This window comes from Poeciliopsis prolifica, unplaced genomic scaffold, assembly GCF_027474105.1.
Source record: "Poeciliopsis prolifica strain line A6 unplaced genomic scaffold, Auburn_PproV2 SCAFFOLD006, whole genome shotgun sequence".
NCBI classification, from domain to species: Eukaryota; Metazoa; Chordata; class Actinopteri; order Cyprinodontiformes; family Poeciliidae; genus Poeciliopsis; species Poeciliopsis prolifica.
This window is the reverse complement of record NW_026562381.1, coordinates 7,308,084-7,324,642: the sequence shown is the minus strand read 5'-3', so window position 1 is coordinate 7,324,642 and position 16,559 is coordinate 7,308,084. Positions and strand designations below refer to the sequence as shown.

Below are 16,559 nucleotides of genomic sequence, written 5' to 3'. Positions count from 1 at the left end.
ATTCAGACTCTTCAAATGGGAAAAAGAGAGCAATTTGCTTTAGTAACTCTAATAAGCACCTCAGTGACAGAACTGAAGAGTTTTGTCAGCACAACCTATTAGTGGTTATGATGGTGCATTCTGTAATCGGAAAAAGATTAGATTTTTAGATTGTGTGTCAAGTTTACAATTCCTGTCACCCCTCTAATCTATGTTAATCTGTTGTAAATTGTGGAGAGCGTTATCAAATTCAAGGACCCATTCAGGGCTTATACACACATAGTCAATTCTTTATAAAAACAAATGTTTTCATAAATCATTTAAAAACATATTGTGTACATATCTGTTTCATCCACATGGACAAATCCACACTTGAGTGTTGTTTCAAACATGCCAAAGCCATATGGGGCAGTGTAGAGCAAAGCTAAAACGTCAGCGAACCGATTGGTTCAATTGTACCACGACTTCATGTTGGGATTTAAACATCGCACCAGAAGGTTAATTTAAACACTGTCAATTGGAAATCATGTCAAAGCAGGTTTGTGGGTATTTTGGCCCATTATTTGTGGCAGACTACAATGTGTGGGAAATCTCTCTTTTTTTTTTTTTTTCATATACACGCTCACACACAAAAATACAGAGTTTTCTCAAATCTGATAATGAGCTACGTTGTAGCCATAGCTGCCCTGGGAAAGACTAACAAAAGTGTTTGGCTGAAATTTAATCGGCATCACTGGGTTCAGCAGGCAAACCGGGGGAAGAATCTTCTTGCTCAAGGACACGACTGACACTGTCGATCCAGTAATTCCACTTGGCCAAAGTTTTACAACTTGTAGCATGTTTAATCATTGTGGAGTAAAAAGTATTTTCTTCATGATAAATAGCGTGACTCGCTTTGTGTGGGCCTGACCGATGGAGATGTAGAAAGTGAAGGAAAAGCCCAGAGAGCGTATCAGACCCATTTAATCAGACGCCCTGCCAACAGGATTTTAATCTCCTGATCCCAAAGGCTCAGGAAAGCGAGAAGCTGCTGCCTTGGTGAGAGAATCTGAATGTGCTCTCAGTTGCCATTTATTAGCTAGTGTAGTGTTTTAATAAAATCTAACAGCACATTCAAATGACTTGAATGACATAGTGTCGCCTTAATTTAAACCAGCTGCAGGAATAAAATCACCATTAAAATGTCTTCTAGGTCTAAATCTCTGTTTAAGAAGTTTTATTTTCCCTTTTGATGGAATGATGGAGGGTAGCAGGATAGATTCACTGACTGCATGCAAGCAGTAAAGAGATTGAGAGGCAGCCAGTATTTCTACCCAGCAATGTAGGTCATTAGGTCTGTAATGTAATTTAAGGAGCACCACATCTGCTCACATGTAAGCAGAACTGAGAGTTGTGGCTCAAGCTTTAGAGCGATGCCTAATCCCCCCGTGACGCCTGATTGGACGTATTTTCAGCCCGTGGTCCTGCGGAGCTCATTTGTTTTCAAGAGAGTGTTGAATTTAAAGCACAACGGAGCAGAGAAACAGCTCAGATGACAAATTCATGATGTAGTTCATGTTTATTATATCGTTAACATGTTTAAACTGCAGAATTAAAGTATGGATTTTTCAATCAATCAGAGCTCACAACAAAGAGTAGATGTTGGGCCTCATGGCTGTATACTTATTGGATAAGCCTAATGAGCATGTCATTGTTTCACTGGCATCCAGTTTGACCCAGTCTCCTGCATTCCAAGGGGCCGGAGAGGTCAACCAGCACCACATGCTCAAAGACTGAATGGACGTTGGCTTATTGACCGACAGACGGATGACCTAAATGAGTGGAGAGAAAGGATTACTTGTTTATTATCCGTTTGCTTTATCCGCCTCCCCTGCTCTCACTTTGTTCCTCACATGCATCTGTCACTTATGTGAAACTCTTTAACACGATGATCTGCAAACTTTGTGTCACATGGACCACAATCGACCAAAAGTTACATGTGGATGTGTACTAACAGAAAACATGAACAAACTTGCTCAATAAAAACAAAGGATGCAGTTTTTTAATCAAACGGATAAAGTGCCGTAGTCAGATTTGTGTAGGCAATGTGAATGTTTGCCTTAATAGAAAGGCATACAGTATGCACATTTTTTTGGAGTATTCTATGTTCTTTGCTTGGAAGAATTTAGTCTATTATCATTGATGATAAGATTTGTCACTCTATATATCTATTAAAGTGCTTGCCTGTAGATTTGGCTGCAGCAAGGCATGCTTTTTGGTAAAATTTATTGGCTACATCTGGTCAGAAAGCAAGAAGTGTAGTTGTTAAAATGCTGTTGCCCTTATTCATAAAAAAGGAAAAGGTCTCCATGTGCATATACTACTTGTTTTACCAGGGGCAAAATTTCTATCATTCTTTGTTTGTTCAAAATCTCCATTTTGAACAAACCAAACTCTCAGTTAGCCATTTCTTAATATCTGACAGACAACACAGTGGGTTTAATGATTTATGTCATGCTGAGCTGTTTACACTGTGGTACAGCTGGATTTCTTCCATGCAAGTCATTTCCTCAGAAAATGACTAAGAAGGATAGCAGGATCATGATTGTGCCTGCAGCACAACCCTGAGGGACTCCACAGGAATGGCTAATAGGCTGATCACTTCCAGGTTCGAGGATCATATGTAAATAAAAACTCCATTTGTCCACTCAGTAACTTGCATATACAATAAAAATGTTTCAATATAAAATGTGAAATATTGTAACAGTTCAACCTTTTGTGAAAAAGCATAAGCATAAAGCAAACATGCAAAATAAAAAGATATTTTGTTTATTCCAACATAATACATAAATGGCATAATTAATACATAGTTGCAGGTTAATCATTAGGTCCCTAAAACAGCTTGAAGACTATCTGTTCAGAAATCTAAATGTCATTTAACTTTAAATAACATGAAGTGTTATCTCATAGATTCCAGCGTGAATTTCCTGTCAGGTCTAAACTTGAGTATTTTGTATTACTCTGTAAAAAACTGTGATGTGATGAGATTATTGGCTTATTTATGGAGAGACAACAGTAGAATCATCAGCGTTGCCCAGCCAGTGGTATTAATGTGGAGGCTTTCACATGGCCGTCCACCAACCGCAGCCTGAGGGGGTTAGCGACTGACTGGGTCCTCCGGTCGACCATTTTGGTTAGTGCAGCCAGCCAGATAATTAAACGTGATGGAAATCTTTGACACACTGTAATCACATCACACCTCAGTGCTGCGAGAACTCCACTGTCTGGCTCCCAGTCTCTTGTCGCTGACACAGAAAGGCACTTTGTGAATTGATACGTCTAATTTTTCCACATTTTCCCCTCACAGCAGCTCAGAAATAAATTGCTTTCTGAAACAGCTCTGTTCAACGACTCTTCCAAGATCTTCAGTTTCTTTGTCACTTTGTTGGCAGACTTAAGCAAAACCAGCCTCCAGTGTGTGAAAAACTGATTCGCCAACATCCAAAAACCCCATAATGAAGCCATAATTAAAGACCTGCAATCAGAAACTCAACTCAATGTTTTTCTTTTCATTTCATTAGCCTTACCCATTTTAAACAGCTGGTATGGAAAATTAGCCTGTTTTTATGTTTAGGGAAAGATTTAAACAAATGAAAAAGAAATTCAAACTTTAAACTCAAACAGCTTGGAGGAGACTAAATCAAATCTTCTCCAGATGTTTACATCTGGTTCCAACTTTCCAGCCTCTTGATGAGTAAAGTTGGTTCATTAAAGCAGACCGATTTGAGTTTTGGGGGATTTAAATCTAAAATTAATGATCTGCCACAGCCAAAAGTTAGGTTGAAAAGGGCTCAGAGAAAATGATCCCACTTCCAAGTATTAAATAAATAAATGTTTGGTAAATAAAACATATGGAATATAAAATATTCACATAATACAGACACCATGGACCAGTTTCTTCTCTCCCCCACTTGACTAATCAGATATGATGGATTTATTTAAAAAATACTAGGCTGCTTTTGATAACCAGAATTAGTTTTGCTGTTGTTTAATAACCCAGCTAAATTAAAATGGAAGAAAATCATGAAGCAGTTGCATTTCTGGAGGTTGTAAGTGTATTTGTTGTTTCTGATGTATTTTAAATTTCAGATTCATCTCCATAGAGAAGTGGGTTGGCCCATTTGCACTATTTTTAATTACAGCTGCTACTTTATGCAGCATCAATTACTCAGAGGGGTTTCCCCCATTACTGTTTTGTGTTTGTTTAGTTTATTCAGCTTGTGAAGCATTAATTAGAGAATTTTCTTCTATCATAAAAATATTTTTTTTTCTGCATTTGAGCACCATTTTAATAAAAATACCCAATTATTTTCAGATTGGATTTTTGACACTATAATAGCTATTTTGTTCAGAGTCTGAGCCCCTGGAGAGTTTATTTTGTCAGATTTGTTCCTCTTTTAGTTTTACATAATAAGAGTTTTAGTAAACTCTTAAATTGATGACTTGAGGCAAAATCTGGCAGGCACAATTATTTTTATGTTAAAGTTTTAAAGTATATCCCTTTTTGGCGTTTACTGTGTTATAATACCACATTGTATAGAAACAAGAACTTTTTCAGAATCTCAGATTTTAGAAGTTTTGTTCTGTTGATGTTGCGTAATTACATCTAAAAGATTATTACCGAGTTTTTTGGGGGTTTTTGGCTGTTATTTTTTACAATTAAAGGTTGGAATGACAACGTTTTCTTAGGGTCTTTCAAGTACATAAATCTTTAACGAAATTGTCCCAGTTTTAAACCAAAAGTCTTATATGTCCAGATTTACTTTATAGGTCTTAAAACTATTTAATTCAAAATGACTTAAATAATCCCAAAGGGAAGTCAAATTTTGTTACGTGTATAGTTTTTTTCAAAGACTTGCTGTAGATGCTGATAGTTTTGGAAAGGGAGAATCTTCTGTAGCGGTCTGTGTTGCAGCGGGTTTGATTAACTTCTGACTAAACACATCAGAGTCTCCATTTTGTTTGCATTTGTGGAGAAGGAAGTTGCACTCAGTATCTTTTTTTTTAGAGGTTTTTGTGTCATTTCCTTTAGTGGTTCTTGGTGCAGTGCCTCTTCAGGTGAGGAGGGGAACAGGTTGCTCAAAGCATTTATTTTGTTTAACACAGTGCTGTGTGAAAGAAAACCACAGCAGCTAATGTTATAACAAATGTTGCAGTTTTGTTCTCAATCAAACCCAATCTACCGGTCTATCAGATGTGAAAACAGATTAAAAGTTGTAAAAGTTATGGAGCCCAGCTTTAGAAGACCAGAGCTGAAACACAAGTCATCAGTAATTTTAAATTATGTTCCATAATTTATTTTTGTATCTAATTAAACCTCATGAAACTTATAGAAACCCAGCATAAAACCATCAATTTCATCTTTCACGTCCCCACACACTGGAGCCAAGTTCGTGGCAGTCACCATGTGTGTTAGCGCTCGACCAGAGGTGGCTGCTGGGCTGACTGACACTGACCATGTGTGTGTATGTTGTGTGTATGTATGTGTGTGTGCGCAGCTCCCTGCAGACTTCAGCAGACTGCACCTGGCCGACGGCTTACACCCACAGGTGACCCACGTCTCGTCCAGCCACTCAGGATGTAGTATCACCAGTGACTCTGGAAGCAGCAGCCTGTCAGACATTTACCAGGTAAGGCCTCCGCTCACCGGCCCTGGACCCCCAGCCAGGCCCAGGTAGTGTAGAGTCACACCACGAATGTCTCGGTCTGAACTATCACACTTTTCTCTGAGGAATTGCGTAAAATAACATTTGAGATGGATGAAACGAACCTTAAATACGAGCATAAATGTAATCAGAATCGAGCTGAAGTTGGAAAATGTCCTTGTGGCGAGCTGACATCCATCCCTGTGTGAAGTCTCCATAATCTTTTTAAGCAGAACATTTTTCCAGCGTAATTCAAAGGTTTTGCTGGTGGAGCGGCTACAGGACTCTGACAGCGGAGCGGCGCTGCTCTGCAGGTGGCGAGCAGATAGGTTGGATGCTGCCAAGCAGGTGGTCCAGCCCACATCCTGCCTGCCTCCATCTCTGCCTTTTCATCACTTTAAAGCCAGAAGCACACAAGTCCTGCAGAGTTGGCAACTCTTATGATATAAATGCCTAAAATCTTTCACTAACCTTTTAGTGATTTACCTTTTCCTCATGTTCAGATGGTACATGAAGCCTAATAAATTTCAGCAAAATAGTGGTGAACTAAATATCCAGCTTAGAGAGACACACATCTGCCAAATGTCATGACTATAGACTTCCCCCAAAACCTGAAGCTAATCCTCTTAGCAGCACACAGCCGCCCCATCGGACCTGCTGCGTTCCTGTTTGTTTTGTATCCCTGTGACTTCCCACATTCAGTCACATTCTCTTTGTTTATCCCTGACCTCTTGCTGGTTCTGTTCTGGTTCTGGTTGTTGGGTTGCAGCTGAATGTTTTCATCATATCACAGGATTCTGTGAGTGGATGCCAGGCCTTGTTGTAGATGACTGCAGCAGGTTAAACAGGCTTTACTGTCTGTAGTCTGGTCTGATCCGGGTCTCAGTGCCATCTGCTCACAGCTCTGAGACAGGATCTGGGTTTTCCTCTGTCACAGTCACAAACACTGTCCTCTGCTGTTGTCTTCGTCCTGTAAACTTTTAACACTTCAGTTGAGTTTCTTCCTTTGTTTTACCTTCTATGTTTGATTAATCTCTGCTGAACTCTTGATTGATCTGTTTTCCCCATACGTGCAGCTTTGTTGGAAATTATAAAAAAAATTTAAATAATGACCTATGATTATTAAATAGACAACTGTTTAATAGCCCATTTAGCACGCTTTTTATAAGTCCAAAACTGAATCCTGTTTCAGTTTTCAGACCTTTGCTGTTTGCCACCGAAACACCAAAGGTCATCCTTGACCTTTGCTGTTTCGGTAGCAAATGATGTGAGGTTTTATATATATATATATATATATAGAGAGAGAGAGAGAGAGAGAGAGAGAGAGAGAGAGAGAGAGAGAGAGAGAGAGAGAGAGAGAGAGAGAGAGAGAGAGACTGTATTATAGCCTATTAAAGCTGTCTTGGGCCTGTTGGATGGACTCTTAACTGGCCACACCAGTGGCGTATCTTTAATGTTTAATATCTCAAAATATGTCCAATATAATCACATCAACAGTTTTCAGCCACAGTCTGGCATTTAAATATTTTCTTGATCTTGTGCAACTAAACTGTATTGGCAATATTGTACTAAAAAACTAAATACTTGTGCATTAGATTTATTTTACTTTAGGGCACATTTGGTTCTCTATATTTGTTCTTTCGGAACAACCTTTGAAAGTAATGTATGCTGTGTAGATAAATGTAAATGTCTCAGTTCTCAGTGGAGTTTTTATCCTCTTCTAAATTAGATGCCAAGAGGGGAAGTAAAAACCCTCAGAAATGAGAAGCTGATGAGGTTATTCAGGCTAATCAACTCATGAATTTAAATATTTTTCCAATTAATGTGTTTTCAATGACATAAGAACTGTATAGTCTAGGTTGTATTGTTCTTAGATATTAAACTTCTAATTGTATAGCCCTAACCCATTTCAAAATATTTTACTATCAGAATATTAAAAACATGTATCTTTATAATTGGTGTCATTTCCAATTATTCTCCATAGCAAATAAAGCGAATATAGTAAAATCTAGTTGAAGCGAAGGCCACTATTGTGTCCACTTTGTTTTGATTTTTTGATGTATTTACATTTAGCTTTATATATTTTTAACAAGCCTAGAAAAGAAAGCTGTATGTGACTGCTGCATATTTAGTAGACTGCATACATCACAAATGCTGGCATTTTTTTTAGATGACATCTAAAAGTTCATAGTGTTGTATGAGCTTCCTGGAAGACTCCCTTCCCACTTACTCAGTGAAATGTTGTACCCACTACCTGCATAAAGTGACTGGTTAACCATAGAAAAAGGGATTCAGTCTAACTGCTGTGGTCATTTCCTAATGATGTAAAAATGCAAAAAGGAACTATCAATTGTTTCGTTTAATTTGCTCTTTCCTTCAAAATTCTGACAACTTACGTTTTTGTCATTATATGAGCAATAGCAGAAAATTCTAACATCTTCCTCCAACATGTGTATGATGTCACATAGGTGATGCTAATCCTTTTGCTGCTACTCCATTTGGTTGCTTTTCTAAGGTTCTCGAGTTGTAAACAGATAAGCATGCTGCTTCGCGTTTATTAGTTTGATGCTGTGATGAGAGCTGCTGAGCAAACTGGGAGCAGGTTATTGATGGGAGCTCTGAGTGATCGAACAACATGGCCTCTCTGCTGCAGCTGCTGTAAAATCCACATCCTGGGACTGGAGTGGAGCGCCCCCGCATCATTGGCGCGTCACTGCCAGCATGGCCGACTGTTTGTATGTGAATAAATCATGATATTGGTCCTTTGAAAGCATTGATCCAAGAATAGCCTGCATGAAATATTAACAGCGTGCTGACTCTTAATGCTCGCTTCAGTTTTTGAGGTTTTCATACATGCTTAATGTACATAAGAAAACAAAAACACATAATTTTAGTGCAGTATTTTGTCCAAACTGTAGCGAACCCGGTGACCTTCCAGTTGCAGTAATGTTGACATTAATGCGTAATGCTCTCCATCTTGCATCCAGCATCATCTCTGCAGACATCAGTTTGGCTCCGCCCACCAGATTTTGCACCAATGGAGGCCAAATGGCTAGTCAGACGCTGAATCATTAATGAGCCTTTTCCACATGGCGTTTGAGGAGAAATGACTGGGTACGTCTGAGCATTTAAAAATGAAAAGCAGAGCGGCAGTCTGGGAGGCGACAATGCGTCTGGCTCGGAGATATTGTGGACAGTTTGCTCAAGCAGCCTGTTCTGCTCTTGTTGTTAAAACGGCTAAAGCTGAACTGCGTTTTGTGGTAAGATTTCTTATCGAGTACCATCAGAACTGACGTTTTGTGTGGTCCAGAAGAACAAATTGCAGCGCTCATGCACGGGTATCTGCTTCACCTTCTCTCATCTTAGCTGGCTATGCACATATTTTATCTTTTGCTTTCAAGGAACAGGATCTGGCTGCAAGGCAGGCCGTGGAGTTCTGTTGAGGGGGAGGAGAGAAGAAAGTTAGGATTTAATTAGCTTGTTACTATGCATAGCAGCCTGCTTGATATGCTGACTCTCTTATACTGTATTCAATGCCTCATGTCACAAGATGGTTTGAATCTCAGTGTTTGATATGAAACGCGACTTTGCAGATGATGTTTGTGCTGGAGAACAGCTTCAGCTTGCATGTCAGCTGTAAAGCTTCTGGTCATTAATTAAATGACGAGCATCCAGATGATTGCTTCAAGTTGGTCTCTGATGGAGTCACAGTGTCCCGCAGCGCGCTTTTTGCTCCACACACACTCAACCTTTTATCCGTTTGCTCCCATCAGGCCACAGAGAACGAGCCAGGCGACATGGACCTCAGCGGCCTGCCTGAGACTGCAGTGGACTCCGAGGAGGACGATGACGAGGAGGACATCGAGCGAGCCTCCGACCCCCTGATGAGCCGGGATATCGTCCGGGACTGCCTGGAGAAGGACCCCATGGACCGGACGGATGATGACATAGGTGAGCCACTGGGGTTGGCTTTTACTTCAACATTTTCAGTCCTGGAGCCACATTTCATGTCATTTTTCATTTTATTTATTTTTACTTTATTTTTTTGTTTTATTTCATTACTCAATAATAAATATGAGTAAATCATGTCAGATTTACACCAGTCCACCCTTTTCACTTCTGATATTGATATCTGAGGTTTAGTATCGGCCGATACCAATCCGAGACAGAAAAACTGTTCTGAAATATTTATTTTTTTGAACACAGTTTCCCTGGGTTCTGAGAATGAGGTCACCCAGAGCACAAAGCATGGTATCGGACTGAATAGATCTTCTCTTTGTCACATTGTCTCTGATGCCCAATCTAGAAGTGCTTTCATCAGGACCAATACAGATACTAATATCACATCGATGTACAGCTTGTTCACATAACAACTAAAGGAAATCATGAATGAAATGGAACAGAAAGAAGTATAAACTTATAAGTTCTGCTCCCCATTTACAAAAATAAAACCAGATATTCAGCTCAGATGACTATTGCAGGCATATTTCAAATAAACAATAAAATATACAAACTTATTCAAATGCCATATTGCTTCATCATAATAATTTTCACATTTTTATTAATTTCAGAAAGGGGTTTAGATAGTTTTATCTCACTGTCAAGATTGTTGCACATAAACTGGCACCTTTAACTGAAATGCATCTTTCCATCATTGGGGTCGTGAATCGACGTTTTGTACATAAAATTAGTTTACCTGTAAAAATTAGTTTAACTGTAAAATTAGTTTAACTGTAAGAGTCATGAGTAGTTTAACTTCCACTCATGACTCTTAGGAGTTTCAAATGTTCAGCACAAATTCTCACATATGGAACAATTAGTGAATCATACAAACTATACATGACCTTTTTGTTTGGTAATTCTCTTATCCTATTTACAACAGCATTTTTTTTTTTATTTGAACTTTCATGTGATTTGTATGACATTCCCATGACACATATTCATCAGTAAGCACATTTAAACACTTAATTCAATATTCTCAATGAAATTTTTGGGTGTCCCAGGCACTCATCTCCTTTTCCTGGTTCGTAATAAAAGCCACTTATTATTCAGATGAGCCACAGTAAACATCCACGGCTGTGATATTGGCTTTCGAGTAATTCTCAAAGCCACATCATGCTTTTCGTATCATATCCCTTAAAGCTATGACTCAACTCCAGCTCTGATGATAGGCGTGTTTAAAAAACGAAGTACACAGAGTCGGTCGGGGCTTAGCAGCTGATGTGGACTTTGGGTGAGGATGATGCATTGGATGCAGAGAGAGAAGGAGCGAGCGCCAGCCCTTCCCCCTCTCTCCATCCGCTGATCTCCTTGCTGCGCCCCCATTGCCTCCCTCCCTCTGCCAGGAGGCTTTTCTAGGTCACTCCAGCACATCCTCTCGCCTCACCTCTCCCAGCACATTAAACTTTCAGCGATATCGCAGCTTCACACACAACGCTGTTTCCATGCCAAGCCTAGGTCAGCCGGTGTACTAGACTGCTGCTGGTCAAGACCAAGGCGGAAGATTTCCTGGACGTTTTTCTCCATTGACTGTCATTAGTAATACAAGAGAATAATTACGGCTTTTAAGCAATTATACATGCAAAGTTCGCTTATTGTAGTTTTTTATTCTGTTTATAAAATATTAAAATTAGTATTACAAGCTTCATCCTGGATAGATATGTTAAAGAACAAAACTGGCATCCATGTAGGTGAAGCTCAACATTATGGAGAAAATGCACATAGTGAGTTAAAAACTGATTAGAGATTCTGAATAACTTTTTTTATTGTATGTCCACAAATATAAAACTGAAGATGCATGATGTGATCTGAATGCTTTTATTTTAAATAAAAAGAAATAATGAACGTGCTCCTAAGTGACTATTTACATTTGCTCCTCTCAGAGTTGTACACAAGATGATATGAGAAGGTCTGTCCTAATTTAAAGCAAAATCTTCCTATGCTGATCATAATAAAAGTTTGGTTGTAAAAATACAAGTACTTTATGTTGTACTTCACATTTTCCAATGTAAGAAAATTATTTTTTTTTTAAATGTGTCATTCTTATAACAGATGAACAAATTAACTTTTCTCAGTTTTTCTTAGGAATTTTTCTGATTTTAATTCAGCTTGAAGGAATGATGAGTAGTAGACTCTCAAAAAGTCACAATGTGATTAGTCAGCCATTATTTTTGACCTCTCAGATGATTATATCAATAGAATTGATATTTGCCATAATAGGATTCCTCTGCTGGCCCCATGATGATTGTGGTGACGATCGGGTCTTCTTGTGGTGGGGAGGTGCTGGAGCACGCTGACCAGTAGCGCTTCTTCCTTACTCTTTCCCATCAAGGAGTCAAACCTCTTCCAGCGTTTGATGGTTTTCTTCTGAACACCGTCATCTCTTTTTGTCCCTCTTCACAGAGCAATTACTGGAGTTCATGCATCAGCTTCCAGCGTTCGCTAACATGACCATGTCTGTGAGGAGGGAGCTCTGCGCAGTCATGGTGTTCGCCGTGGTGGAGCGAGCTGGCACCATCGTTCTCAATGATGGAGAAGAGGTTTGTGTTGGTGCATTTTTATTCCATGTTCTGTGACCCCTACACACCAGCAGATCTTTTGTTATTTTGTTGGATGTTTTTTTCTGTTCTATTAACCATGAATGGTTCAAGTAGTTTATCTTGGGGTCCTTTTAGGTTCCCTGAGGCACCCAAAGCTGAACAAGCATTTGGTTTGGGTTGCATATTTTCAATGCATTGCACTTGAACAAAAGGATAAAGAATTTATCTCTTAAGGCCTTGATTCAAGAATTAATTAATTTGTTCAGAGAACTTAGACTTTAAGCATATTGTTGCTATTATTGGTTGTCAGATTTTGAAAAATTTATGTAAAAAGCCATATTTTTTCACTAAAAATATATATTTTTTGCTCTAAATCAAGCATGCAGTGGTTCTAACAATGCTAATTTAAGATGGCCTCTTCCCACAGAAGAGAAAAAGAAACCATCTGTTATTCTGCTTTCTTTTTGATAAATGACTTTGACTCATTAAGGAACTCCAGCTGTTGAAAATCCAACCAGGTATCACTTCCGTTTGTAGGTAAACAATCCTATAAAGCATCTTTCTTATATCTGAATTAGGTAAAAGTGCTGTTCACATCAGTTCATAGAATAAGTGAGCATTACATTTACCCTAAAAATAGTAAACAATTATGTAATAAAACCTTAAAAAGAGCAAAAATTAAAAACTACAAGTACGCACAGTATGCAATATTGAAAATAAAATAATATATAATCTAAGACATGTTAATATGGGCATGTTGTATGTATTGAATCGGTTTCTCCATAATTCATGTATATAGTTTTAAGACAAAACAAGTTTGTAAAGATGTTTGAATTTTAAAATCCGTTGGAAGAGTAGAAACCAAACTTAGCATCATGTTTTCTCCTATTGAATCCTGTAGTTTCCCTGTGGAAGCAACAAGATGTTAGAATAATGTGGATGCATAGTTTTTGCATCTACTTTTGTTGGACATCATATTTATTAAATGGAAGTTCTGAAACAATTTTCTGCATAATCTGAAATAGGGCCACAACTAGCTATTATTAGTAATCAATTATTCACACAATTGATGAGAATTAAAAAATTGCCACATTTTGAAGATGTTCATTTTTCCACTTAATCCTATTTTATAGGAAAAAGAAAATGAACTTGTTCTTGCAGAAAACGCCAAAGTAGAATTTTCTTTAATTTGTGATACATTTGTAACATCCTTCAAATGTATCTTAAGAAGTATGTTAGAACATACCTCTAACATCAACACAGCCCTTGACTTACTGACACTCAAGTAGCACATACTTATAAACAAAGAAGATTTCTTAATATTAGGTGCAAAATGTATATATTTTTGGTACAGTTATAATTTGTTGTTCTTTCAGCCAATGATCTTTCCCAGTTAACAATAAATTTACTACTAAATTAGTTGATTATTTCAGTAATTAATTCATCACAGGTAATTGTTTCAGCCCTGAAGTGAAATAAATCTGAAATTGTTCCTGTTTTCTGGCTACAGCTGGACTCGTGGTCTGTGATCCTGAATGGCTCAGTGGAGGTGACCTACCCTGACAGTCGGACAGAGATGCTGTGCATGGGGAACAGCTTTGGTGTGTCTCCAACCATGGAGAAGGAATTTATGAAAGGCGTCATGAGGACCAAGGTGGACGACTGCCAGGTTGGAGCCCAAATTTGAGTTGATCTGTCACACTCTGCTACCATGAACAGCTCCATTTCCTTTGCATTCCAGTGTGCAACACCTGGCAGGAGGCCTGTCATCCTGCATTATTATGTCCCACTGTGCCCTACTTGGGCTGAAATGTTTGCACTCATGACACAGAAAGTTCCTTGCAGCAGTAGCAGCCCCTTATATGTAGAGAAATCTGTTTTTTAATCATTAAACTGAACAAAACATTCATTTTGTTAATTTAGAAATATCTGCTACTGTGGTAAAGTGAATCACCTTCTTTTTTTCAGTTTGTATGCATAGCCCAGCAGGACTACTGCTGCATTCTCAACCAGGTGGAGAAGAACATGCAGAAGGTTGAGGAGGAAGGAGAGATCGTCATGGTGAAGGAACACCGTGAACTGGATCGTACCGGCACCAGGAAAGGACATATTGTCATCAAGGTGACACCTCTACTGTCTTCTGCAGGCGTACAAGTTTTCCACAATCGACTTGTAAACTTCTGTCCTCATTCTGGATTATCAGGGCACGCCTGAGCGTCTCACCATGCACCTGGTGGAGGAGCATTCAGTGGTGGATCCTACCTACATCGAGGACTTCCTGTTGACCTACAGGACCTTCCTCTCCAGCCCCATGGTCGTGGGAAAGAAGCTCCTGGAGTGGTTTCACGACCCAAGTCTCAGGGACAAGGTACTGCCAGCAGGGCAGAGCTGTCCTCCTAATTAACTTTTTGATTACATTAAATTGCTCCTGTATTGGGTTTGAATTTGGTACCCTGTAAAGTTGTTGCCGTGGATACCCACTGTGCCGGTCATATGATTTTCTCAGGTTACACGGGTAGTCTTGCTGTGGGTAAACAATCACTTTAATGACTTTGAGGGAGACCCTGCCATGACTCACTTTCTGGAGGAGTTTGAGAGCAATCTGGAGAAGGAGGTATGTTTTTTCAACAAATGCAATAAAAACTGAGAAAAATCTATATTTCTATTGTATTTTTAATCCCTGCTTCCTCTTTTTTATTTTTATTTTTTTTCCAGAAAATGTGCGGGCACCTAAGACTGTTAAACATAGCATGTGCTGCTAAAGCCAAGCCACGGCTGGTGACGCTGACCAAGCCGTCCAGAGACTCTCCTCTGGCCTTCACCCTCCTCGGAGGTCAAGAGAAAGGTTTCTGCATCTTCATTGATGCCGTGGAGCCAGGGAGCAAGGCAGCAGAGGCCGGACTCAAGCGTGGAGATCAGGTGACTTTCACATCAAAGATATTGGTGAAGTCTGTGTTGCGTTGTGATTTTTGTTTGAATATTTTCCAGGTTTATTTAGCCCTCTGGCATTCTCAAAAGCTTTTCAATGTCTTTTTCTTGACAACTGTGCAGAACAATCTCAGTCAAAGTGATCTTTTTTCCCACTTGAAGCTCAATTCTCTTATGAAATTGGTTTTGTATTATGACCTAACTGGCATTAAAAAGCTTCCCTTTGAGAAGTCTTAAACTGAACTCTGCAGTAGCTGCAGGCACCCTGAAGACTTTCTCCTCGCAACTTGACATGCCAGCCAGTTTCACACTCTGCAGGCCTCTCAGCTGTAGGCAAAGGCTCTTAATCCTTGAAACCATCTCACAAGTGTCTGGGTGTGTGTTAAGCCCTCTCGACACCAAACATCCTCTGCAGCTGTTTCTCCCAAACGGAAGCAGAAAAGCTGTCTTAGCCCCTTTACACCAGTCACACTTACCATGTTTTACCCACTTCACCCTGTGATTCAGGACCTTCAAACTCACAGCTTGAGTGTTATTTTAGTTGTCACAGAATCGTGATATGTTGCAGACAAAGAGATCTGGGCTCTGCAGGTTGGTGCGCTCAGAGCATCTCAGACATTTTAGAGCTTGCATATGACATTTCATAAGCTATGTTTAACTATCTAATTGTAATGCAAATTATGAGAAAACTTAAAATTTTTGCAAAACAGAAAGATACAAATTGTTCGGGTTTCCATCTACCGGTACTAGTTTGAAGTGCAAAGCGTGATTAAGTCAGATATTGACATTAAGAAAAGCTGTAATGGCTTTTTCAGAAAAGCCAAAAATTACCTACTTTTTTTTTGCAACATTTAAAAAGTTATTTACTTACTTACAAATTTTGCTTCTCCCCTCACTCATCTAGACTCTCTGTATTCCCAAACTTTCAATTGAAGTTCATGGTTCAATGGTTCGAGAGCATGGAAATTTGTTTTTTCATTTTTCTTTTAGCAATTTTGAGATATTTATGTTTGTGATAGTAGAACAAAAAAGGTTTAGAGAGTAGTGTTAGTGTGTTGATAAATGTTGTTCTCAGCTTGCTTCAATTATCTAAAAGCTGCATGGTGCCTATGTGGAGATCAGCTGCATCTTAGTTAAGATTTACTTCTTGATGAGAAAAGCTGACTGATAGCTTGAGGTTCTCAGCTGGAAAAAGCTAATTCTGGTCTTTGTAACTTTATCATTATGTTAAAAAATTAACATTTTCTAATTATGTTAAAGTTCTGATTTATTGGTTCTGGTTCTTTCTGCAGATCTTGGAGGTAAATGGACAGAACTTTGAGACTGTCCAGTTCAGCAAAGCTAATGAGATTTTAAAGAACAACACCCACTTATCCATAACTGTGAAAACAAATCTTTTAGGTAAGTTTTTAATGTCTCCTGTTATTAA

At 38.9% G+C, this 16,559-nt stretch overlaps 1 protein-coding gene across 1 annotated transcript in view; it reads left to right on the top strand.

Annotated features, from left to right (window-relative positions):
* LOC129360415 (rap guanine nucleotide exchange factor 2-like) overlaps positions 1 to 16,559 on the top strand; it is a 96,322-nt gene that overhangs the window by 67,628 nt on the left and 12,135 nt on the right. The window contains 9 exon segments of the mRNA XM_055030621.1: positions 5,517 to 5,648; positions 9,437 to 9,614; positions 12,066 to 12,202; positions 13,713 to 13,871; positions 14,171 to 14,323; positions 14,406 to 14,570; positions 14,709 to 14,816; positions 14,918 to 15,121; positions 16,423 to 16,531. Of these exon segments, the coding sequence (XP_054886596.1) occupies positions 5,517 to 5,648; positions 9,437 to 9,614; positions 12,066 to 12,202; positions 13,713 to 13,871; positions 14,171 to 14,323; positions 14,406 to 14,570; positions 14,709 to 14,816; positions 14,918 to 15,121; positions 16,423 to 16,531 (1,345 nt within the window).